Genomic DNA, 26,832 nt, shown 5'->3' on the forward strand with positions numbered 1-26,832 from the left:
GACCTGATCAGAGTCATCTAAAATAACCACCTAAATCCAGTAATAACACTACAGATAATGGTTGACTGATTAAACCCCAATGAGAACCATGGACATAATGCACAAGTTAAATTACAACATTCCCTAGTTCACAATAAACAGCAAACAGATCAGGCAAGTAAATCTACCTTCAAGTCACATTACTATAGGGCAGCCATAAGTCCAGTTTTAGGCCGGACAGTTGGGTTTTCAGACTCCCTGTCCTCCGTCCGGCACAGGGCCTGGACGGACACAGGGATGTCCTCCTTTTCAGTAGCTCACCCTTAGACAGCAGCATTGCGCTATCTGAGCGTTATCTGTAGCAACATATTAACTAACAGGCGTCTCTCACCTCCAGTCAGTCACTAGAGCCCGCAGACATGGCTCTCTCTGGCTGACTGTGGGGGAGAGAAGCACACCGGGCTGCCCCCAGCTCACCTTCCGGTCTGAAAGTCCTCCCCCCACCCTTTTTTTGCAGACGGGCGAGGCTTAACAGAGCAGGGGTGTGGCTTAACAAAGCATGTCACAAACGGGGCGTGGTTTAGAAGTTGGGGGCGTGGTCAGTGAGGTTCGGCTTTTTGGGGTAAAGCCAGTGGCCACCCTACATTACTATGACCACTTTCAGCGTCGGTAGTGCGTAGCTCATGAATGAAGTCACATGTGCTGGCTTAGTAGGTATACAAGGTGTGCAATAGGATGTCTTCACTAGGGTTGTTGCGGGAATCAAACCCAATCGAACTCTCTGCATAAGCGCTGTCAGTCAGTCACAGCAAAGGGGCAGGGTAGGGGGCAGGTTACCGTGACTTAAAGCAAGGAGGCCGCTGCCTCCTTGACTTCAAGCATGTATGGAGAAGCGCGCCGAGCAGGGGATAAAACAACGTTTTCAGTACTTTAGCTGCATCGGCCTTCAGGAAGAAAGGCATCATCAGAAACACGCTGCTGGCTACACGCAGGTACTGCTGGCGGCTTGGGATGGTTTTGGGAGGTGACAGGTTCCCTTTAAGTATAAATCACCGCCTTTTCCAATTTTACATATAAAATATATAAACAATAAATAAACATATCACCACGTCCGAAAAGGCCAAACTATTAAAATATGAAAAAAAAATAATATATATCTCATCATGCGGTGAATGCCGGAACAGAAAAAATTTTTAATTAAAACTGCGCGATTCGCCATTTTTCTAAATGCGGAATGCACGCGGCTTTTGGGGCGTTTAATATTTTTCGCATTGTATCGAGTATCGCAATACTTTTTTATGGTATCGAAATCGAATCAAAATTTTGGTATCGCAACAACCCTAGTCTGCACACACATCCCTCGTTGCTTTCACTGGTAAAAGGGGCAATTTATCAGAATTGGAGAAAGGGATGATTATTGGCTTTCAGGCCAAGGATGGCAATATTTATGAAAATGCGCAGTTTGTGAACGGTTCACGTGCTGCTGTGGTGAAAGCGTATTGTGAGTGGATAAATGGCACCATTGTGAATAAGCGTCGCGTAGATTGTGGAGCCCCACGTGCCACCGATTGGGAGGTGAATGTCCGCTATGAAGGGGCGAGAGGGCAGACCGACACATTACAGTGGAGCAGCTCATAGCCAAAATGAACCAGGGGTTACCAGACGTGTGTCTAAAACAGTTCAGTGAACTCTATTGCACATGGGGCTGCGAAGCAGACGGATGGTTACTGCACCTCTGCTAACAAAGTTGCATTGGCAGAAAAGGATTAACCACCTAACTGTTTTGCCCGAGTCCAGTTTGGGCAGTGGGAAAAGTAGCTAACTGGAGGGGGGAGCAGCTAGAAACATACAACTGGTCTTGTTTGAAAGCTGACATTCCAGGCTTTCATACAAAACCAAAATTACAGTCCAAAAAATAGGGGAGAAATCACTGTTAGAAATTGAGTCGGGAATAATCACCGGGAAAATATGTTTTTACTTTCACTTTCAGCTGCATTAACAGCATCCCGATTTCTATCAGTGATATCTTCCCCTGTACTGAACATCTTGTTGTCTGGTATTCTGGTATTGTCTGAAAGCTTGGAATGTCAGCTTTCAAACTAGAACAGTTGCATGCTTCTATCTGCTACCATTCAAGAGATAGCAGCCTCTAAAGCAGCCCTCCCCTAAGGCAAAACAGTTAGGGGGTTAAATTTTCATGGCAGTAATAGAATTAGACATCCGCTAATTGGCAAAGGGTTACCTTCTCTGATGAGTCACATTTTCTTGCTTCATCGAACAGAGGGATGTTGGTGTGTCAGGAGAGAAACATCAGAAAACAAATACCCTGCAACCATTGGTGGAAGAACACAAGCCGGTGGTGACAGCGTTATGGTCTGGGGAATGTTTTCATAGAATTCTCTGGGCCCACTCATTCATGTAGAAGGAATTCTCAGCCAATCTGGGTATGAATTCATCCCTGCAGATCACATACATCCATACATGCAGATTGTTTTTTCTAGCAAGACAATGAAACACCTCAAATGGCTAGAAATGTCCGGCATTGGTTGTAAGAGCATGACCAAGACTCCAAGTACTACCCTGGTCCCCTAATTCCCCAAACTTGAACCCAATTGAGCATCTGTGAGACCACGATCATTGTGTTTGCTCTATGGATCCTCGCTCACGCACCCTCCAGCGGTTGGGGGATGCAATGCAGTCAACATGGCTCCAGATATCCGTGACAACTCCCAGCCCGTCTAGCTGCTGTCAGTGCTGCACACGGCGGTTACTCTGGATATTAGATGGTGGTCATAATAATGTGACAACTGTGTATAATAGAATTTCAGTTCATCAATCATCACTAAAATATGGGCTGCATCCAATCAGTGAAGGTAAGAAAGAAACATGGTCAAAATATTCCAAACCAAAAAGTAGTAAGAAAGAAACCATTCATAGGACTTAATATACTAGTAACGATTTCAGCCACATCCCTTGTTGCCTTTATGCATATAAAGAAAATATTGGATTGGCACTAAACCAAACCTTCATATTAAAGAAGTTGTTCAAATACAGTGTGGCTATTAAAAGGGAGAAAAAATGTTTAAAGAGGTTTTCCAGGACTTCAATATTGATGACCTATACCTGTGATGGCTAACCTCCGGCACTCCAGCTGTGGTAAAACTACAACTCCCAGGATGCACACTTGCTTGGCTGTTCTCAGAACTCCACAGAAATGAATGGAGCATGCTGAGAGTCGTAGTTTCACCACAGCTGGAGTGCCGGAGGTTAGCCATCACTGCCCTATACTATTGTAGTCAATTGGAGTTGAGCTGAAGTCCTCCAGTACAGCACACTGGGGCAGATTTACTAAGCAGGTAAAAAGGTGTAAACTTTGATCACAGTGGCTCAGGCTGGATGATAAATGGGAGGGATAGACACTTTTCTCTAACTCTATATCAACTACTGGTTGGCTTACGGAATCTTATGCCTGAATTGTGGCGCAGTTGTGGCACATCTTAGACCATACCCCATTCTGGTAAACCATGCCCCTTTTTCATTCTAGGTGCAGATACTTTCTCTAAACCTAGATGCGCTTTTTATGACGCAACTTACTCCAGAATCTAGGGCCATTGACATTAAAATGAGTAAATGTGAGACATTGTGTTAGCAGGAGCTATGGCTGCTGGAGCTAGCAGCTGATTGTTGGAGGTGCCATGTGTTGGATAGGTCATCAGTAGGGATGAGCGAATTGACTTCGGATGAAACATCCAAAGTCGATTCGCATAAAACTTTGTTCTAATACTGTACGGAGCAGGAGCTCCGTACAGTATTAGAATGTATTGGCTCCGATGAGCAGAAGTTATTGCTTCGCGAAGTCTCGGTACCTTGAAACCGAACCCGAGTTAGGGAAATGGTTTTTTACAGTACAAATTAATTTATGAAGTTATTGCGTGAAATCTTACGAGACTTCGCGAACCATTAACTTCGACTCATCAGAGCCATAACATTCTAATACTGTACAGAGCTCCTGCTCCGTACAGTATTAGAACAAAGTTTTATGCGAATCAACTTTGGATGTTTCATCCGAAGTCGATTCGCTCATCCCTAGTCATCAGTATCAAAGTCCCAGGAAAACTCATTTAAACTACAGAAAATAAAAGTAGTGAAGTAAAAACAAATACTTTTATGGTATAAAAATCTAATTTAAACTTACAGCTGAATTGTGAGTGCAATAATTCCCTGTATAGTTCATCCAGTTAATAACACTATCTACTGCAGAATAATTGGTGAATGATTGCTTTTTTGTTGTTAATGTTATTAACACACTCTAACACATAAAGGTAGTTAATAGAGCATAATGAAGAGTTACAAGTATAGCACATAAAAGACCATCTGCTTTTTCCTTGTAAAGTGAAACAATCTTTTAGTAATAAAACTAGTGGTAACTATGCTGTATTATGCGGATACCTGGGAAATAATACCGCATTACTTGACCTATGAAGGTTCTAAAAGACCAAAAGCTAAAAATGTTTTTACTGCAGATGGACAAAGCTAATAAAGTGTAGTGTACTGGGAGAGTTTCCATGAAATATTGAAAACCATTACCCTAGTATCTTCTAACTCTCTTTGAAGTTTGTCAGCTTTGGTCTTTTCAAAGAGCAGGCTCTGTTCAAGCTCCTTAATGCGGGCATGCTCCAGTTTGGTCTGCGTCTGTTAGTAAAAAGGGAGAGGAAGAGAACACAACAGTGCCACCATCACATGCCAGCACGAGAGGAAGGAGCCACATGCAGGCCGTGCTCCGGCACCATCGGACAATTGAAGAGCAAAGATGCAGTGGGAAACATAACAGAACACAAGGGGGTGACTAGATGATGCTTGGGTGATGGTGACTGACAAGAAAGTGGGAAAAAATTGATGGTGAAAGACAAAAAAAGAAAGGCAATAAGTAGAGATGTAAGATTGGTGCATGCAGCAAGTTGAATTACGGTTTTCCAGAAAATAAATGCATTAGTGTAATTTGGAAAGTTACCACTTTGGCAAGTATTAAAACCTTTATCGTACCCCTGTAGATACTGTGTAAAACTTGTTTTTTGTGTGCTTTAATTGCATTTTAATTTTTAAATGATTAATGAAGACAGATCTACTACATTAGTTTAGGCATTTTAAAGGGGCCCTATCAGCATGTTTTTCTGTCTTCTATCCTCTCTGACGCAGGGTTTCCTCTGCCTGGTGCCAGAGATCACTTTCAAAGAGTTCCTGTCTTAGGTGAAGTATTTGGTTCAGTGCCTAGTACAGTACTGGACACCGGGCAGCAGCTTCCCAGTTATGTCTGTGGAGGTAGCTGTCTGCCAGATCGCAAGGCACATTGCTAGCTTTGTATGCAGTGCATTATGCTAGGTATAAGAATGGATTGTAGTTAAAGGGGTTGTCCCACGAAAAATATTCTATGTTTTTCAAACTAGCATCCGATTCTGAATAACTTATGTAATTGCATGTAATTAAAAATGTAGTATAAGCCACTGAGTTATTCCATAAGATATATCTGCATAGTACCCCTAGTTGCCAGCTAGAAATAAATGTAGCAGAGCAATTGGAGCAATGAATGGGGGGAGCTCAGATATCCATGTGCGGTACAGGGCTGGTTCTAGCTTTGTTAGAAAGAGGTTGTCACGCACTAGATTATGTATGATTTTCATTTTTTACATTATTATTGGGATAACCCCTTTAAGCAGTCAGACCTGGTGAGTGGTTTCTTTTTAAGAAGCTAGTGATTTTAGGATTTGAAATGTTTTAAAACTCATTTAATTGTATTTATTTCATTTCCTAGAGAGGTAAATATGAAGGCACTGTTTGGTATTCCTTTAACCCTTTCTACCCCAGGCCATTTTTTACAAATCCGAAATGTGTCACTTTGTGGTAATAACTTTGGAACGCTTTTACCTATCCAAGACCTTCTGAGATTGTTTTCTCGTGACACATGGTACTTCATGACAGTCATAAATTTGAGTCAATATATTTCACCTTTCTCTGCTTTTAAAACAGAAAGTGATACCTCATAAAATATTTATTACTTAACATTCCCCATATGTCTACTTTATGTTAGCATCATTTTGTAATTGTCATTTTATTTTTTTAGGACGTTAAAAGGCTTAAAATTTTAGAAGCGATTCTTAAAATTTTTAAAGGATAACTGTCTTTTTTTTTTTTGGAGTATTGGATTGTGGTGATTAATATCTCCTTGGTGGCCCTATTTCAACTTTTCACAGTGTATTCAATTACCCCTTAATTCCACACTTTTGTCCCCTGTACGGCCTACTTTTACCTGTGCTTAAATAGGGTTGCTAGGCATGGTCCGTCTAGACGGAGCAGGGTCACATTACTGACAGCCAGGGACTGTAAGTAAATGATTAAAGCCAGGTCCTCCCCAGCAGCTGATAACAGTGCCTGGGCTGTGTGCACTTCTCCCTGTCCCTGCGCTTGGCAGACGCTCCCTCACTCAGCAGAGCTGGAGAAGTAGAGTTGGTGCAGCGCAGACCAGGGAGGGGAGATCTGCCATCTGCTCAGTGTATAAATGAAAGCAATATGTGGTAAGAGGACCCCTTTGTGCTGCAAGAGATTAACCCTTTAGGGGGAGGGCTCTGGTTACTGACACTTTTGGGGGGCTATTGTTACTGTCTAGTGAGGGCAGGCGGGATTAGCCTCAGGGTGAGGGCAGTGGCGGCCATCTTAACTGAATAGTGAAATTGCAGTTTTATGCAGACTGGTTGCTAAGGGCTGAATCTTATTAAATATGGAGTAAGTCAGTCTAATAGTAACTGATTCTGGAATATCATGTTATTAGTAACTACATATATGAAAATTGAAATTAGGGTCTAAATGTGACAGTTATCCTTTAAGAAAGTTTCAAAAACCCACTTTTTAAGGACAAGTTCAGGTCTGAAGTCACTCTGAGAGGCTTACATAGTGGAAACCCCCATAAATGACACTATGGCAGAAACTACACCCCTCAAGTTACTCAATACTGATTTTAGAAACTTTGTTAACCCTTTAGGTGTTCCACAAGAATTCAAGGAAAATGGAGATTACATTTCCAAATTTCACTTTTTTGGCAGATTTTCCATTTTAATCCATTTTTTTCTTTAACACATCGAGGGTTAACAGCCAATATTTATTACCCTGATTCTGCGGTTTACAGAAACACCACACATGTGGGTGGTTAACCGATGTAAGGGCACACGGCAGGACACAGAAGGAAAGGAACACCATATGGTTTTTGGAAGGCAGATTTTTCTGGACTGGGTTTTAGATGCCATGTCCCATTTGAAGCCCCCCTGATGCACCACCTACAGTAGAAACTCTCAAAAAGTGAGCCCATTTTGGAAACTAGCGGATAAGGTACCAGTTTTATTGGTACTATTTTGGGGTGCATATGATTTTTAATTGCTCTATATTATGTTTTTTGTGAGGCAAGGTAACCAAAAACTGTCTGTTTTGGCACTGTTTTTATTTTTATACTTTTTGATGTAAGGTGACAAAAATGGCTTCTTTTTTTTTTACTTTATTATTATTTTTTTATGGTGTTTATCGGATGGGATAGATCATGTGATATATTTATAGAGCCGGACGTGGCGATACCTAATATGGGTGTTGTCATTTTATTTTATTTTTTTTTATTATAAAATCAGGGGAAAAGGGGCATTTTTTTCTTCTTTTTTTTTTACTAGAAAACTTTATTTTTTAAATTAAAAACAAACACTTAACTTTTTTTTTTTAACTTTATTTCTGACTTTAACTTTTGGGGGTCTGATCCCCTCTGCAATGCATTACAATACATCTGTTTTACACTAACAGGTCGCCTAGGAGACCCAGCCCGAGGCTGGATCTCCTCGGCACTTATAGAAGGCAGGTCCCGATGCCATGCAAGGCATTGGTCAGCCTCTGCACGGCATCAGGCTGTATTCTCACCCATCGGGTCCCCGCCACAGCAGTGCGGGGACCCGATTGGCTCCCTCATGCGCATCAAACCCCTTCTATGTCGGGGTCAGCACTGACCGCGGCACAGAAGGGGTTAATGAGCCAGCATCTGTGTTTTCACCGATGCCGGCGCATACAGCAGGGTTTCGGCTAACCGGAACAGCCGGTCCCCTGCAGCTGATCGGGCGGGAACAGCTCCTCCACCCGCCCGATCAGCGGGCCGTAGTAGTACGGCACTGGGCAGCAAGTCACGTCCCGCTGCGCCGTACTATTACGGCGCTGGTCGGGAAGGGGTTAAAATTGCACTGTACTTTGAGAAAACTTCTGAGATGTCATAGTGATATGAAATATTCCTAATGCTGATATCCCCCACCAACTGCTAGCACTCTCACGTAGCACTCTCCCTCCTCAGTGCAGGACATGGCATCAAGATGGTTCCATAGACTTTCTATTAAATCCAGTGAGGAGAGGGAGCGTGCTATGTGAATGCCTCTCTCCTCATTCCAGTGATCGGTGAGGGTCTGAGCACTCGGTACCCCACCAGTCAAAAATATTGACATATCAAAGGTTTTTCCAAGGTACAGGGAGAATTTAAAGAAAATTAACCATATAGGAAATGGAGTTGTGTTCTTAGGCAAAAGTAAAGTTTGCATTGGTATTGCTCTGTTTATTAAAAGGAAATCTGTTAACAGTGACCTCCATATCAAACAGTTTGCATAGACACATATTTGTGGTTCACCTGATTAAACCCCTAATTTTATTTTGTTGATCTGAGGCTTAATTTCCAAGTTATAATACATTTTTGATATGTAAATTAGGCCTCTGATGCAATGAGGGCGTCACTATTGCTCTTGTTGCACCCAAACTGCACTCATTTTTCTGGATAGTCCCTCCCTCACTGCTCTGCCCTGTTAATCAGATTAGTGAGGGAGGGGCTGGCCACAGAAAGGAGCAGAGCTTGAGTGCCATAAGAGCAATAGTGACGCCCTTATTGCACCAAAGGACTAATTTGCATACATAAAAAAAAAAAAAGTATCATAACTTGGAAAGCCTCGGTTCAACAAAAGAAAAAAAGCATTTTAAATCAGGTGAACCACAGCTATGTACCTGTGTAAACTGTGGATAGGGAGATCAGTGGTATCAGATTCCCTTTAAGTGTGCATGAAAAGTATTATTGCATAGAAATCTTTGTGTGCATCTCAATGGCAACAGTGGAGCCCTGCAATAGCTTAAGTTGTATACGTCAAAGGGGTTCAAAAGTTTTCAAACTATATACAGCACTAATGGCAGAAGTTTTTATTGTTGTCGATTAGTAGAACATTATTAGAAAAGCCTATTTTTTTATTTGAGGGTCACGGGTAAATTTTAACCTTTCTTTACCATATATAGTATATATCCCAGTCAAATACACTGTTAGAAAGGTTTTTTGCAGTGTAATTTAGTATATTAACAAGACTTATCACTTCATAGAAGCAGCATGCACTTGAATTAAAGCTCGAGTTTTAAAAGCAGTTATTAGTGGGTAAGGTTATATATGGAAAATAGGCTTCCTCAGTTTACTTGCTCTGACCGAAATGTTTGGTGAATATGTTCACAGTTTATTCCTAGTCCTGTCCTCCTAGTTCCCTTAAAAACTGGATTGTGAAAACAATTAAACAAAGGGGAAAAACAGGATACATGAGATTTTAACATGTAAAAAAGAAAATAATAATGTGAACTCAAATGTTGAAATGTAACTTTGTGGAATAAATCAATACAAGCAATAAACATGGTCATATACAGTTTTATAATAAAAACTGGCTAATTTAGCATTTGGCCATACGGCTAAGTTTTAACTGACTTTGGATAACTAAATTAGCGTTTCTCAAAGAAAGCAGAAAGGTAAAGAAAATTTATTACATTTTCAAATTTAAAGCTGGACTTATGTTTAGAAAACTGGAGAGGACATGAATGGCAGCAAATGTAACCGGGGGTTATCTGAAAAATAACCACCTTTACTTCACCTCCAGTTTTGCAAGCATCAAAGGTTTTATTGGATATCATTTCAGATTGTGAAAAAGCAACAGCAAGCAAGAGGCATTACAAACCAGTAAAGATGATGGAACTATTGGGTTTATATTTGGAGACTGCTCCAGTCTGGGAAAACGTGTATTAACTACAGTGCTTTCCCTATCACAATCTAATTCAAATGCTCTGTGTAACCTTTAAATTTAAAAAATAAAAGTCAACTAAAAAACATCATGATTGCATAAAATGAAAAGTATTACGAATTAATATATTTGCTGTTTTTACCTCTAAATCTCCCTTGGTAATGGACTCTTCTTCAACACGGAATTGGAGATCTTCCACCTTCCTATAAAATAAAAATACATTTGCGCAATTTTCTGAATTCTCAACTACTATGGTAATAGAAAAGTGTCAGAATTCTGTATTTAGCTTTAGACATGAAAGCAGAAAAAAATGAAACAGAGCAGAGAGAGAGAGAGAGAGAGAGAGAGAGAGAATGAAGAGAGAGAGAGAATAGAGAGAGAGAGAATAGAGAGAGAGAGAATAGAGAGAGAGAGAATAGAGAGAGAGAGAATAGAGAGAGAGAATAGAGAGAGAGAGAATAGAGAGAGAGAGAATAGAGAGAGAGAGAATAGAGAGAGAGAGAATAGAGAGAGAGAGAATAGAGAGAGAGAGAATAGAGAGAGAGAGAATAGAGAGAGAGAGAATAGAGAGAGAGAGAATAGAGAGAGAGAGAATAGAGAGAGAGAGAATAGAGAGAGAGAGAATAGAGAGAGAGAGAATAGAGAGAGAGAGAATAGAGAGAGAGAGAATAGAGAGAATAGAGAGAGAGAGAATAGAGAGAGAGAGAGAATAGAGAGAGAGAGAGAGAGAGAGAGAGAGAGAGAGAGAGAGAGAGAGAATGAAATTACTTAAATATATTATAAATATATTCCCAAATAACTTTCATTAGTTATAACGGTTCATATTGTATTGGGAACAATCATTAGGTGAAATAAAATGGCCACTGCCCGAGTAGTACATGCAAAAAAAAACGTCCTAATCGCACAGGAGGACAAGTTACTTCACAACACTGAGGTAAAGAGCTGCCTCATCCTCCTCTCTGTTCTACTGGTCAGGGATTATGGGCCTGAATGCAGCTGATAAGATCTTCAGCTGAATCTCTGTTGGAACGGAGATTATAAGGAGAGACGAAGTATAGAGAGGACGGACAGGACAGACTGTGGTAATGTGGGGCTGTGGAAACGAAGACTGCTTACAAGTGCTGCTGCTCATCAGCCATATCACCACATCCTCTCTGTACTTTAGGTCTCCTCATTAACTCCTACAGAGATTCAGCTAAGGATCATAATCCCTGACAAGCAGAGCAGAGAGGATAATGAGGCAGCTCTTATCTCAGTATTGTGAAGTAACTTGTCCTCCTGTAAGATTTGGATGGATTGTGTTTGTATTAATAGGATGGTGGACAGCTCAGACCCCCTCCGTTCAGCCTCAGCTCAGACACCCATTAAGCATTAAAAAAATATTAAAAAAAATAAGCAGTGTAGGGATGTGCAATCCATGCTTTTTTCTCTCTCTTTTTTTGGAATTTTATCATAGTCTTTCTTTTTCCTATGGTATCAGCACTACTACTATTCGCCCCAGTTGCATTTAATTAGCAGGAGACTGCAGAAGGGTTAATAAACTACTAGGTCTCAGTTTGTAGTTCCTGAAACCACATGGAAAGGTGAGCTTTTAAAATCTGTTCACATGGTGCGGTGCTGCCCAGTGCCATGGGGGCTTAATCTGACAGAAGGGGGCTGTTGGACTGCTGGGTCGTGCCGCCTGCTGGTGTGGCTCTGCACCAATTTAGAGTAGGTACCCACTCGTAGAGGCAACCTTGGTGTTGTGAGTATACTAATGCCTCGTGTATGCTATGTAGATTAGGGCTTGGTATACTATTTCTTAGGTCTCATGCCCACGAACATATTTTCTTTCCACGTCAGTTAAGTTTTTTTTTTGCGGACCTTATGCAGAACCATTTATTTCAATGGGCCCGCTAAAAAAAAAAATATGTAAATTTAAATAAAAAGTTACTCTGTGTGCATGCCATTTCCGTATGTCCATATTTCCGCCCAAAAAATAGGACTTGTCTTATTATTGTCCGTATTATGGACAAGGATAGCACTGTTCTATTAGGGGCCAGCTGCTCGGTTCCACAAAAAACTTACTTCTCCTGCTCCGGACGTCTCTCTGCAAATCCACTCTGTCTTCCGGCCCGCACTGCGCTGTAACCTGAAGTCACAGAGTCAAGGTCATAGTGCTGTACGCAGTCAAGACAGAGTGCAGAGCGGGGCCTGGAAGAAGACCAGGGAAGGCGAGTAGAACCAGTGCAGCATTGCCCTTACCGCTCCCCCCACATGCTGATGACAGCTTACATAACAGAAGTGATCACTAGCATTCGGACTATAAGACACACTGCCACTTTTCCCTCACTTTTGGGGGGAAAAACTGTCTTATAGTCTAAAAAATACAGTACTTAAAATTTTGCAAACATTGAGCGCAAAATAATGCACTTTAATACCTCTTTTCTTCTTCAAGCTGGTTTAACAGTTCTACTTTTTCTCTGTCGGCAGCTTCTACCATAGCACGTAACTGATCCATTTTAGACTCCATTTCCATCACATACTGTTAAAAAAAAAAAAAGTACATGCATTATCATGGCTTAAAAAAAAAAAGCTCAGAACTTTCTTCAAAATCCAACGTGGAGGGATAAAAATACATCATTTCACAGTGGTTACCAAACAAAAACATTAAAAGGGTTTTCCAAGACTCACTTATAGATTACTTATCTTTATCCATGGCTGAGATGGGAATATCACTCGCAAGTTGCAGCCAGAGGTGACCTGGGTTACGGAAAAAGCTGAGTTGGCTGTTCTACCCTGCTTCACCTAAAGGGGTTATCCAGGAAGTTATAATGACTATCCTCTGCATAGTGCGTCAATATCAGATCAGCGGGGGTCCAACACCTGGTACCCCCACCGATCCGATGTTAGAAGAGACTGGCTCTCCATGAGCACCGTGGCATCTTCTTAGGCCAGTGACTTTACTGTACATACTGTATTTTTCGCCCTATAAGAAGCACTTTTTCCCCCCCAAAAGTGTGGGGGGGAATAGCAGTGCGTCTTATGGGGCGAATGCTGCATTTTTCCGAATTTTCAATGATATGCCGCGCCGCGATACCGCGTGGCGGGTGTATCAGCTGAGAGGGAGGAGGGGCAGGGGGCCTGCATCTGCTTTTATAATGACAGCGGGGCCCGTGCAGTGACTGTATTCTACTACACGGGCCCCGCTCACTGTATATAATCTTATCTATAATTGTAGGCATTGTTAATATATAAAAGTTCAGGGTAATCAGCGCCTGTATACCGTACTTACAAGCGCTCGTAGCAGAGAGGAGGCAGGCCGGGAGGACGGGTGCTGGCAGCGTGAGTCACTACGTCACGCGCCGGCGCCGCCCACTTTATGAATGAAGCAGGCGGCGTGGGCGCATGACGTAGTGACTCGCTGCCAGCGCCCGTCCTCCCTCCTCTCTGCTACGAGCGCTTGTAAGTACGGTATACAGGCGCTGATTACCCTGAACTCTTATAGATAAGATTATATACAGTGAGCGGGGTCCGTGTAGTAGACTGCAGTCACTGCACGGGCCCCACTGTCATTATAAAACCAGATGTGACCCCCACCCCCTGTATTGGGGGTCATTCACACCGCAGGGACACCATTATGGGGGGGGGGGGGAATCTGTGGATGACACATAGCATAAGATGCCATATATGTGTCATCCACAGATTTTCCCCCCCCATAACAGTGTCATCCACAGATCCCCATAACCGTGCCATCCAGAGATCCCCCATAACAGTGTCACCCACAGACCAACATTAGTTCAAAACCCACCAAAAGCACACCTTTTGGTTCAATTTTTTTTTTCTTATTTTCCTCCTCAAAAACCTAGGTGTGTCTTATGGGCCGGTGCATCTTATAGGGTGAAAAATACGGTAGGTCACATGGCCTAGTTGCAGGCCCCATTCAAGTAAATGGGGCTGAGCTGCAATACCAAGCACAGCCACTATACAATGTACAGCAGAGCTCCTGTGAGCGCGGCAGCTCCCTAAAACAGCTGATTAGTGGGGTGTCAGGGCTTAGACCCGCCGCAGATGTGATAGACAGGTCATCATCATCAATCCCTGGATAACCCCTTTAACTCAAATAGAATTGAATGGGAGTTACAGAAACCATATAGCACATCATCTACATACCCCTTCCCACATTCACTGCTATGGAAATTACAGAAACCACACTGACCAGCCAGTTTGGGCATTTTTTTTAAATTCCTGCCACATCTGGCTTCCACACACAATGGGTACTACTATCTCTGGAATACCCCTTTAAGACTGGAATACCCCGTTAAGTTGTCTCAATTGTAAATGTATGAAGGACCTATAGATTGTCATACCTGGTCATGTCCATCTCGTGTGACAGCTAACTCTTGTTCCACTTCTCCGACATGACTTGTAGCTTTTGCAACTTCAGCCCTCTCCATGTCCCTTTCAGCCAGAAGCTGCTCTATATGCTGCTGCTTCTCTTTCAGAGCCTCCTGGAGAGCTGTGGTTCCAGATATTTTTCTTGCATATCTTGAGGAGGTTTCTGTTAACTGTATATTATAACAAGTATTTGTTATCAGAGAAAATTTACCCAAAGTAAAAGTTATGGAAAAAATTTGCACCAACAAGAAATTTTGCACACAGACTGCAATAAAATTTATTTGGATAACTGGATAAATTATACAAAATTTTATGGGATATTTTAAAGGAACATGTTAGCTAGTGTTTACTTACCAGCCCAGTGCGACTTGGTTTGTTGCTCACAGATGATGAAATTGAGCTCATAGAGCTTATAGAAGATGCACTTGGACTGCGTTTTAGAGATGCTGGCGTTGTAGGCGTCGCAGGTACCTTTCTTACGGTGGCTTTAGCTTTAGCTGGGGTAGTTGAAGGAAATCCAATCCGTGTAACTTTATGTACAGGGGCAAACAAGCCATACTTTGGCTGACACTGAAAATACCTGAATAAAACAGAGAACATGTAACATTGTCTGCTTTCCTTGTCACAGGCAGGTATTGGCACTGTAAGGCTACTTTCACACAGAGTAATCCTGCAAGCAGTTCCGTCGCCGAAACTGCCTGCCGGATCCGTCAAAATGTATGCCAACTGATGGCATTTGTAAGACTGATCAGGATCCTGATGTGCACGTGACCAGATATTTATTTCCTGGCCATTTGTAACACTTTAGAGGTCCCATATAAAACCACTTCAAAGGGTCTGTCCAAGTTGTTTTGTTTCTTATTTTACTAAAGTGATGGGGCGGCCTGGTAAAATAATAATACAAAAAAAACTGAGGTCGGTGATTGGCTGCAGCAATATATGGATCATCACTGAAATCAGCAGCAGGTGGTGGGGAAAGCCATAAGCACATGAATATCAGGACTCAGCATGCACTGGAGCTGTTCCATACAAGATTTTAGCAAAATAGCTGGGTCAATTAAAGAAAATAATATAGACTTTGGCTTAGGGGATCTGTCACTAGCTTATGTTGACCTTACTTATGACGCTATAAAACTGGCGACCGCTTCCCTTTAAATTACTCCAGACATAATTAGAGACACTAGAACAAAGTATCAAGTCTCCTTATCTGATGTATCACCTATGCTTTTCCCAATTAAAACCCAACATTCTTTTTTTATCTAATCTGTTTTTATTTTCTGATTGTATATTCTTGGATCTGTTTTCGGTGACTGGCTTCTTTGGGAATGTGTTCTGCGGATGCTATGTGACCTGTAGAGAGAAGGTCCTAAGAAAGGACCCCTTCTCCATAGGGTTTAAATGCACCAATAGGGTTTAACATGGTATTCCTATCTCAGGCTTTAACGGCCAACATGGGAGTAACCTGAGCAAGCTCTGGCCGGGCTGCGAAAAACATCTGTGCCCGCTGCGCTTCACTGTCTAACTCCCATAGAAATGAATAGAAGCTACGTAAACAGCATAGCACAGCTAGCTATGTTTAACTCAAACACTGCTGTGTCCTCTTCACCGGTGCAGATGTAATGCAGGGCCGATCCTACACGGGGTGCAGTGGGTGCCCCGCACCCCAGCGCTGTCACCCGAAAGGCGCCGAGCGCAGGGCCGGACTGGCCTGCCGGGATAGCGGGAAATTTCCCGGTGGGCCGGCAAGCCTGAGTGCCGCAAGGCCGCGGCCCTGGTGACAAGTGGGGGCGGCCGGCGGCAGGGCAGAGCAGGAGATGAGCGCCTCCATTGCGGAAGCGCTCATCTCCATAGTCATCTGTATTGCCGTCCTCAGGACGGCAATACAGATGCCTGTGCTGCGGCAGAGGAGGGAGAGGTGTGTCCCCTCCTGTTCCTCTGATAGGCTGCCGGCTTAGTGCTGGCAGCCTATCAGAGGCCGGTGCAGGCGGCGCGATGACGTCATCGCGTCGCCTGAGCCGTATAGCGAGGGACACAGACGGAAGAGGCGGCCTGCATCGCATCGCATTGCTGGAGGTAAGTATAAGTGTATTATTTTTTTTTATTTTTTTATATAGGTACAATACTGGGCTGGCACATGATAAGGGGGGCTACTGGGCTGGCACATAAGGGGGGCTACTGGGCTGGCAGATAAGGGGGGCTACTGGGCTGGCACATAAGGGGGGCTACTGGGCTGGCACATAAGGGGGGCTACTGGGCTGGCACATAAGGGGGGCTACTGGGCTGGCACATAAGGGGGGCTACTGGGCTGGCACATAAGGGGGGCTACTGGGCTGGCACATAAGGGGGGCTACTGGGCTGGCACATAAGGGGGGCTACTGGGCTGGCACATAGGGGGGGCTACTGGGCTGGCACATAAGGGGGGCTACTGGGCTGGCACATAAGGGGGGCTACTGGGCTGGCACATAAGGGGGGCTACTGGGCTGGCACATAAGGGGGGACTACTGGGCTGGGCTGGCACATGATAAGGGGGGACTACTGGGCTGGCACATAAGGGGGGACTACTGGGCTGGGCTGGCACATGATAAGGGGGGACTACTGGGCTGGCACATGATATGGGGGGCTACTGGCACATGATATGGGGGGCTACTGGCACATGATATGGGGGGCTACTGGCACATGATATGGGGGGCTACTGGCACATGATATGGGGGGCTACTGGCACATGATATGGGGGGCTACTGGCACATGATATGGGGGGCTACTGGCACATGATATGGGGGGCTACTGGCACATGATATGGGGGGCACTCTGGCTACTGGCACATGATATGGGGGCACTCTGGCTACTGGCACATGATATGGGGGCACTCTGGCTACTGGCACATGATATGGGGGCACTCTGGCTACTGGCACATGATATGGGGGCACTCTGGCTACTGGCACATGATATGGGGGCACTCTGGCTACTGGCACATGATATGGGGGCACTCTGGCTACTGGCACATGATATGGGGGCACTCTGGCTACTGGCACATGATAATGGGGGGGATCTGGCTACTGGCACATGATATAGGGGGGGGCTCTGGCTACTGGCACATGATAAGGGGGGGGGGGGCTCTGGCTACTGGCACATGATAAGGGGGGGGGGCTCTGGCTACTGGCACATGATATGGGGGGCTACTGGCACATGATAAGGGGGGCTACTGGCACATGATAAGGGGGGCTACTGGCACATGATAAGGGGGGCTACTGGCACATGATAAGGGGGTCTACTGGCACATGATAAGGGGGGCTACTGGCACATGATAAGGGGGGCTACTGGCACATGATATGGGGGGCTCTGGCTACTGGCACATGATATGGGGGGGCTCTGGCTACTGGCACATGACATTTATTTTGACTTGTCAAAGCCGTTGACTAAGTTATTGTCAAAGCAAATTGGTGGGGCTGAAGTTGGGGGCTGAAGTTGTTGCCATAGAAACATTGTAAAGGGGAGGAGTTAGTAAGATAACCACGCCCATGTGGGGGCGCCAGAAATATTTCTGCACCCAGGCGCCTGTGACCCTAGGATCGGCCCTGATGTAATGGCAGCTTCTTCTCCCATTCACTTGAATAGGAGAGAAAGCTGTAGATGTAAATGTAGACAGCGTGCAGGTAAACACTGAAGGACTCAATCCTCGCACGAGTGCCACAGCCCCTTCAAACAGCTGATCGGTGAGGGTGCCGGGAGTCACATTCCCACTGATCTGAAATTGAATTGAAATTGATGAAATATCATGAAACCTGACACCCCTTTAAACTTACCTCGTACCAGCCACTGCTCCATCATTTTTTCCTAGAGGTTCATCTAGCTCAACTCCACACCATTCTCCTTTGGCAAAATCTGTCTCCCCCAGGAACCGTATAACTCCAGCTTTTGAACCACTTACCTGAAAGGTAAATGTAAAAACTGGTAACTAGACATATTTACATAAATGCTAAACTACAGATGCGTCCTTCCTTATCTTTTTTTCGACATGTGTCCTTTACCCTTCCATTTGGCTCAGGATATCTTGAGATGCGTGGCACAAGATGACCAGCTTCAAAAAAAGAAAATGTCTGCGAGTAACGTAGAAGTTACCTTGCGCCATCTATCATGGGTTATCTCAAGCCAAGAGGAAAGGATATATGTCAAGAAAAGGGGAAAGGCATGAAGGACATATCTGTATACTTCACTTCAGTTAAAGGAGAATTCTGGTTACTACAAGTTATCCCCTATAACTAGATATGGGATAAGTGATAGAAGGAGGTGTGACTGCCTGTTCCCTGTCACGCCATTCATTCTCTATGGTACACCTGGGCGCTGTACTCAACTATCTGTCAGTCCCATAGAGAATCAATCGAGTGTCAGGGCAGCAGTCAGACCCCCACCAATCACTTTGTTATCCCCTATCCCATGGATAGGTGATAATTTTTGTAACGGGAATGTCCCTTTAAAATCAGCAGAAAAAAATTCAAGAAAACAAGTTTATGCAAAATTATAGTTACATCAAAATAGCCATTGCATATACATATTGTTGTTTTAGCCAGCAGTTCCACGTCTGATCGTCCAGGTCACTCAGCTCAGCAGAATATGTATATTACTTTACATGCTTGAGAAGCTAAAAACCAGACCTTGGAAACCAATTAAGTTGCCCTGCAAAAAAAATGGATGTTTCACGCTGTCTAAATCAACCCCCCCCAACCTTGGTTAGTGGTATGTCTGTTATATAAGTGACTAGGGTTGTCACGATACCAAAACGATACCATAAAAAAGTATTGCGATACTTGATACCACACAAAACCCTAGTCCTGAAGGGGTTAAAGCAGATCTCCAAGCTCATCTCTTACTGAGGCTCATTTGCCTCCATATGTGTAACAGTAACTTTACTCTCTTTTTCTCCTATTGCTGGCTTACAGTTTATAATCAATCATTTTGCCTAGCTGCAAAGGCAATCTTCTCTCTTGGATGCACTGAGCCCATGATTACACCAGAAGTGGATTTCAGAAATCAGAATCCTTTTAGGGTAGAAAAATAAAGTTGCAAACATGGATTATATGTGGATAAAAAGATGGTCAAGGAATTCAAGTGCAGAGTCAAAAGTGAAAATCTGTGACGTTGTAGTTTTGCAACATCTAGAGGGCCGCAAGTTGAGCATTCCTGCCCCATTGTATATTGTATTGCAGGGATGCTCAATCAGAGGCCATCCAGCTTTTGCAAAACTACAGCTGCCAGCATGCCCTGATAGCTGTAGGCTGTCCAGGGATGATGGAAGTTTTAGTTTTGCAACAGCTGGAGGGCCGCAGGTTGGGCAACCCTGTTGTATTGCATTGATTGTATACGCTATTCTAGCTCAGGCACTACTCACTTAAGTGGAGCTGAACTGCAAAAACCGGACAACTCAAGCAGAAGTGTGACGTGGCTAGGGTTGCTACTTGGCAGGTAAACCACCGGCCTAACTGGTATTACCAGCAGGAAGCCAATGCCAGTGTACAGCTCCATTATTTGCAGGTAATTTTAATTAGTCAAAGAGGTATTAGACACCTGCTTGTTATAACAGCTAAAACATACAGCTAAGAATCTCAGCTTTGAGTTTTAACTGAGGACACGTGTGAAGCCCTGACCGTGCTAATACCTAAACCTGGGAAAAAGCAGACGGACTGTGGATCCTACAGGACCATATCATTATAACAGCATTATAAAAATCCTGGCAACTCTTCTATCTAGAGTTCTCCCAAATAGTATACATGCTGACCAATTGGCTTTATGCCGAGAGAGTATGGCTATTGAAATAGACTTTACACCAATCTGTCACTCACTCATGATAATTGTGGTACACACACTTACTTTTTTTGGACCCAGCCAAAGTCTTTGATTCTGAGGAATGGAGAAATTTATGGGCAGCGATGGCTCGCTTTGGTTTTAGCCAGATGTTTCCCTGCCCTGTTTGCTACAGACATAGATACCCTAGCCATACAGATCAGGATGACCTAGAACATTGTAGGTTTTAAGTTGGAAAGCCATGAAGAACATATAGCCTTGTATGGACATGATACTCTTCTTCTTCAGGACCGGCAAGCATCCCTAACTGAGATCTGTTCGGGTTGTTCTCTGGTGTCAAGGTTAGCTGTGATAAAACCCATCTCCTAACTGTTGATGTGAAGGCACCGGATATTACAATCCCCATTTCGCTTTCTTGGGGTGATCAGACTGTATCTTGGAGTCCAAGTAAGTTGGCTTTTAGATGTCTATTATACTGATGCAATGGAGGTCTCCCCCTCTCACTTTAGGTAGGTACAAAATTAATTTGCTCAAAATGAAACTGCTGCCTAAATTTTCTTATCTTTTTCATAACTTTCCTACTTGGATCCCACAACAGTTTCTTTAGGGTCTCTACAAACATATATTCAAAGTTGTGTGCTCAGGTTCTACTCCTAGAATAAAGTAGGAAACCCTTTGCCTGCCGGTTGACAAGGGTGGGCTAGCAAGTCTTCATTTCTATCATTGTTATTTGGCTAGTCAATTAGTATATGCTCACTGGTGGTTGACTGTCACTGACTATAACCCTCCTGTGCATTTAGAACACAAAGTGTTAGGCCTCAATAGACCTGTACTGACACTTATACAACAGGATGTTAATTTAGATCTACTTCATAAGAATCAAAGCTTTAAAACAAGACCAGGATCTCTTTGCTGGTCACAAATAGCCCTAGTCGGAAGTGAGATCAGGTATTACCCGATTAGATTCTTAGCTTTAAAACAAAGCCATCATGGCTCATATATCTAACTGCTATACAGTCTGAGATATTCAGGTTCCCATCTTCAGCAGACTGTGATCTTAACAAGTGTGCAATAGAGGGGGAAGTGGGGGAAGTGCTGACAGGCTCTTCTGGTGATGGGTGGGGATCCGGACAGATCGCTGTGGACAGATTTCATTTAAGAGATGGTTTGATTTGACGCCAGGAGACAAGGGGTTATCCCATTACAACTACTTGGCCCCTTTCCACAGGATAGTGAAATAAGTGTCTGATCGGTGGGGTTCAACCGCTAGGGGTCCTGTCGATCAGTAAAACAGGGGGCCCATGTTCCCATGCTTGGATGGAATGGCGAACACGCATAGGTGCTGCAGCTCCATTCAACTCTACGGGACTGTGAAGGATAGTCAAGTACAAGTGCTCACTTACCTCCTGTAGTCCCTTAGAGTTGAATGGAACTGCAGCAAATATGCATGTCCACCGCTCCATTCAATCAGTGGAACGGGGGCCCATGTTCTAGTGACTGTCAGGGACCCCAGCAGACGGACTCCCGCTGATCAGACACTTATCAACTATCCTGTGGATAGGGAATACGTTGTTGTAAAAGGCCAATCTCTTTCACATTTTTTGCAGTTGGAAATTTAAAGGCACATATGCTTTCTGTTTACTGTTCAGCCAAAAAAGTGATCTATAACATAGAATGTACACAAACAGCAGATAACAAATCTAGGTTAAAAGGGATGTCCAGTGTATTGAGAAATACTAGATACATATGTTCAAGCACAGGTAAATGAATTACAAAAAAAAATAAAAAAATCTATTTACTGGTGCATTAGAATATCATAAAAAAAAGTTTATTTATTTCAGTAATATTAGTGCATCAATGCAGCGTGGCATGGAGCTGATCAGCCTGTGGCACTGCTGAGGTGTTATAGAAGCCCAGATTGCTTTGATAGCAGCCTTTATCTTAGGCCTCATGCACACGACAGTATTTTTTCACGGTCCGCAAAACGGGGTTCCGTTGGTCCGTGATCCGTGACTGTTTTTTCGTCCGTGGGTCTTCCTTGATTTTTGGAAGATCCACGGACATGAAAAAAAAGTTGTTTTGGTGTCCGCCTGGCCGTGCGGAGCCAAACGGATCCGTCCTGACTTACATGCAATATACCATGGTAACGCCTCTATGTTAGAATATACCATCGGATTTGAGTTACATCGTGAAACGCATATCCGACAGTATATTCTAACACAGAGGCGTTCCCATAGTGATGGGGACGCTTCAAGTTAGAATATCCCACGAACTGTGTACATGACTGCCCCCTGCTGCCTGGCAGCACCCGATCTTTTACAGGGGGCTGTGATCCGCACAATTAACCCCTGAGGTGCCGCACCTAAAGGGTTAATTGTGCGTATCATAGCCCCCTGTAAGAGATCAGGCGCTGCCAGGCAGGAGGGGGCAGACCCCCTCCCTCCCCAATATTATATTCATTGGTGGCCAGTGCGGCCTCCCCTCTCCTCCCCCCCCCCCCCCCTAGTTAAAATCACGTTCTGAATCCCCCATCATTGGTGGCCAGTGCGGCCTCACATCTCCCCCCCCCCCCTTGTTAAAATCACGTTCCGAATCCCCCATCATTGGTGGCCAGTGCGGCCTCATATCTCCCCCCCCCCCTTGTTAAAATCATGTTCCGAATCCCCCATCATTGGTGGCCAGTGCGGCCTCACATCTCTTCCCCCCCCCCCCCCCCCTAGTTAAAATCACGTTCCCCCATCATTGGTGGCAGTGGAGAGTTCCGATCGGAGTTCCAGTTTAATCGCTGGGAATCCGATCGGTAACCATGGCAACCAGGACGCTACTGCAGTCCTGGTTGCCATGGTTACTTAGCAATTTTTAGAAGCATTATACTTACCTGCGAGCTGAGATGTCTGACCGGCTGGGCGCTCCTCCTACTGGTAAGTGAAAGGTCTGTGCGGCGCATTGCTTATAGCACAGACCTGTCACTTACCAGTAGGAGGAGCGCCCGGCCGGTCACAGACATCGCAGCTCGCAGGTAAGTATAATGCTTATAAAATAAATTGCTAAGTAACCATGGCAACCAGAACTGCAGTAGCGTCCTGGTTGCCATGGTTACCAATCGGAGCCCCAGCGATTAAACTGGGACTCCGATCGGAACTCTCCACTGCCACCAATGATGGGGGAATGTGATTTAACTAGGGGGGGGGGGGGGGGGAGGTTACGCCGCACTGGCCACCAATGATGGGGGATTCGGAATGTGATTTTAACTGGGGGGGGGGGGGGGAAAGAGATGTGAGGCCGCACTGACCACCAATGATGGGGGATTCGAAACGTGATTTTAACTGGGAGGGGGGGGGAGAGGGGAGGCCGCACTGGCCACCAATGAATATAATATTGGGGAGGGAGGGGGTCTGCCCCCTCCTGCCTGGCAGCACCTGATCTCTTACAGGGGGCTATGGTACGCACAATTAACCCTTTAGGTGCAGCACCTGAGGGGTTAATTGTGCGGATCACAGCCCCCTGTAAAAGATCGGGTGCTGCCAGGCAGCAGTCATGTACACAGTTCTCAGTATATTCTAACTTGAAGCGTCCCCATCACTATGGGAACGCCTCTGTGTTAGAATATACTGTCGGATATGAGTTTTCACGAAGTGAAAACTCATATCTGAAAAAGCTTTTATGCAGACGGATCTGCGATCCATCTGTGTGAAAGTTGCCAATGGCCACGGATCACGGATGTTAATCTTGGGTGCATCCGTGTTTTTTCACGGACCCATTGACTTGAATGGGTCCGTGAATTGTTGTCCGTCAAAAAAATAGGACAGGTCACATTTTTTTGACGGACAGGAAACACGGATCACGGCCGCGGATGAACAACGGTGCATTCTCCGAGTTTCCAACGGACCCATTGAAAGTCAATGGGTCCGCAGAAAATCACGGAAAACGGAACAACGGCCACGGATGCACACAACGGTCGTGTGCATGAGGCCTTATCTGCATTGTTGGATCTGGTGTCTCTATGGGGTTTAGGCAAGGCGAGTTTGCTGACCAGTCAAGCACAGCGATACCATCATTATTAAACTAGGTACAGTGGTCCCTCAAGTTACAATATTAATTGGTTCCAGGACAAGCATTGTATGTTGAAACAATTGTAAGTTGAGTAATCGGTTCCAAGCCCCTAAATGTCAACCAAAATGAGAGAAAGTGAAGATTTAAGAAAAATAAGCAGCTAACTAAGACAGATAAAACAAGTCCTTACATATAACAGTCAGGAATAGCTGCTAACTAGCAATTATACCACTATTTTACCAGAGAAGTGGCCTTGATTGGTTGGATCCGAGTCTGAGACATAGTATGTTGAGTCTAGTTTCAACTTACGATGGGTCAGAAAAGACCACTGCATGTTGAAAATATTGTATCCTGAGGGAGCACTGTATTGGTACTTTTGACAGTGTGGACAGGTGCCAATTCCTGCTGGAAAATGAAATCAGCATCTCCATAAAACGTTTCTCCAGAGGGCAGTATGAATGCTCTGAAAATTCCTGGTAGACGGCTGTGCTGACTTTGCACTTGAAAAAACCCTCACACTGTACCTCAAGCAACTTGGATTGTGTGCCTCTCCACTCTTTGTCCAGACTCTGGGACCTTTATTTCCAAATGCAATGCAAAATGTACTTTCATCTGAAAATAGGACTTTGGAGCACTGAGCAACAATCCAGTCCTTTTTCTCCTTAGCCCAGGTAAGACACTTCTTACCTTGTCTCTGGGTCATGAGTGGTTTAACACAAGGAGTGCGGCAGTTGTAGCCCATGTCCTGGAAACGTCTGTGTGTGGTGGCTCTTGAAGCACTGACTCCAGCCACAGTCCACTCCTTGTGAATCCCCCCCAAATTCTTGAATGGCCTTTCCTTGACAATTCTTTCAAGGCTGCGGTTAACACTGTAGTTTGTGCACCTTTTGCCGCCACACTCTTTACTTACACTAGCTTTCCATTAATATGCTTGGATACAGCACTCTGAACAGTCAACTTCTTTGTGGCTTAACCATCTTGTGGAGGGTGACAACGACTGTCTTCTGGACAACTGTTAAGCCAGTAGTCTGTCCCATGATTGTGTAGTCTACTGAACCAGACTGAGGGACCATTTAAAGGCTTAGGAAACCTTTGCAAGTGTTTTATGCTGATCAGCTGATTAGAGTGAGACAAAATAAGTCTACAATATTGAACTTTTTCACAATATTTCTTGTGATACTGACTTTTGGGTTTTCATTAGCGCTAAGCCATAATCAACTTTAAAAGAAATAAACACTTGAAATACACTGTGTGTAATGAATCAATATAATATATGTTTCACACGTTGAATGAAATTACTGAAATAAATTAACTTTTTAATGATATTCTAATTTATTGAGATGCATCTGTAGTAACTAGATTGCAAAAACTGAAAAAAAGGGGATGGGGTCTCAATATTTATAGATAAGATGAGAAAGGTGCAGGTCACATTTAAGTATAATGCAAAAAAGAGCTTAAACTTCAGAGACCTCTCCTTTTGTAAAGGGGTATTTCCAACTCAGACATTTATATAGTATATCCATATAACATAAATGTCTGGTAAGTGTGGGTCCCAGAGGTGGAAACTGCATCTATGTGTAGAACAAAATGCAGCAGGTGACTATCAGTGCTCAGCTGTTTCTGCAACTAATGGAAGCTAATGGAAAAAGCCTCGCACATGCACTGCCACCTCTCCATTTCCCACCTGGACATGGCAGCAGTTTTGCCAATGGGAACTGAGGTTGCACAGTTAGGACTTGCATCTACAAACATTTGTGGTATATCCTGTGTATATGCCACTTTATTTTATTCATTTGTTTATAATTTTTTCTAATCAACAATAAAGTTTTATTAACTGTTCCAAATGACTCAGTGTACAGCAAATATCTGGCAACTACTAAGTATAAATATAAATCCAAACAGAAAAATGTGGTGCAATGCATGTCACGAGGACAGGAAAACCAAGATCCGTAAACATTAGTACAAGTAGCAAAGCATACAACACCAAAACAAAGAACATTAAGGGAATTTGTGAGCAAAGAAAATCTACTTTCTTATGCATTTAAAAACTGCCAAAGTACGGCAATTAAATAAGAAAAAATACTTACCAAAACTCTATCGCCCAGCTTGAGCTCTCGTTCTTTTTTGACCGACCCAGCTTCAGACAGATTTGATATAGATTCACTTGTGGTTCGGGTGAGGTTACTTAATTGTGCAGGGGTAATAAACTCCTTAGTAGAGGATGAAGTACTTTTTAGAGGAGTTGCCAGAGAGGCTGGCACAGGAGACACATTTGTAGAAGACATGGAGGTTGGTGAGGTAGCTCTTGACTCAGTTTGGGTACCATTGGTTTCATCTTCCAATGGTTTCCTTGACAACTTTGAAGGTCTAGTAAAAATTCCCCTTAAGGCTTCACATTGGAAATATCGGACACCAGCAACCGATCCATCGTTTTTTCCAATTGTTTCATCCAAAACAATCCCTGCCCATTGTCCTGGAGCAAACTGAGTCTCTCCAAGAAACTGAATGAACCCAGGCT

General features: G+C 43.8%; 1 protein-coding gene across 6 annotated transcripts in view; it reads right to left on the minus strand.

The window, feature by feature from the left end:
- CLIP1 (CAP-Gly domain containing linker protein 1) overlaps positions 1–26,832 on the minus strand; it is a 113,959-nt gene that overhangs the window by 61,659 nt on the left and 25,468 nt on the right. For 3 of the 6 annotated variants that reach the window (XR_005776153.1, XM_040416161.1, XM_040416158.1), the window contains exons 3-9: positions 26,402–26,832; positions 18,266–18,390; positions 14,817–15,042; positions 14,435–14,632; positions 12,506–12,609; positions 10,228–10,288; positions 4,567–4,671 (exon numbers count right to left, since the gene is read on the minus strand). The exon at positions 26,402–26,832 is cut by the window's right edge and continues 111 nt beyond it. Coding sequence is in view for 5 of the 6 variants with exons in the window: in XM_040416161.1 (XP_040272095.1) it covers positions 4,567–4,671; positions 10,228–10,288; positions 12,506–12,609; positions 14,435–14,632; positions 14,817–15,042; positions 18,266–18,390; positions 26,402–26,832 (1,250 nt within the window). In the remaining variant the exon portion in view is untranslated. The remainder of the gene's footprint in view (positions 1–4,566; positions 4,672–10,227; positions 10,289–12,505; positions 12,610–14,434; positions 14,633–14,816; positions 15,043–18,265; positions 18,391–26,401) is intronic. The other 3 variants (XM_040416162.1, XM_040416160.1, XM_040416159.1) reach the window with 1 other exon arrangement.

This window comes from Bufo bufo, chromosome 2 (genome assembly GCF_905171765.1).
Source record: "Bufo bufo chromosome 2, aBufBuf1.1, whole genome shotgun sequence".
Classification (NCBI taxonomy): Eukaryota; Metazoa; Chordata; class Amphibia; order Anura; family Bufonidae; genus Bufo; species Bufo bufo.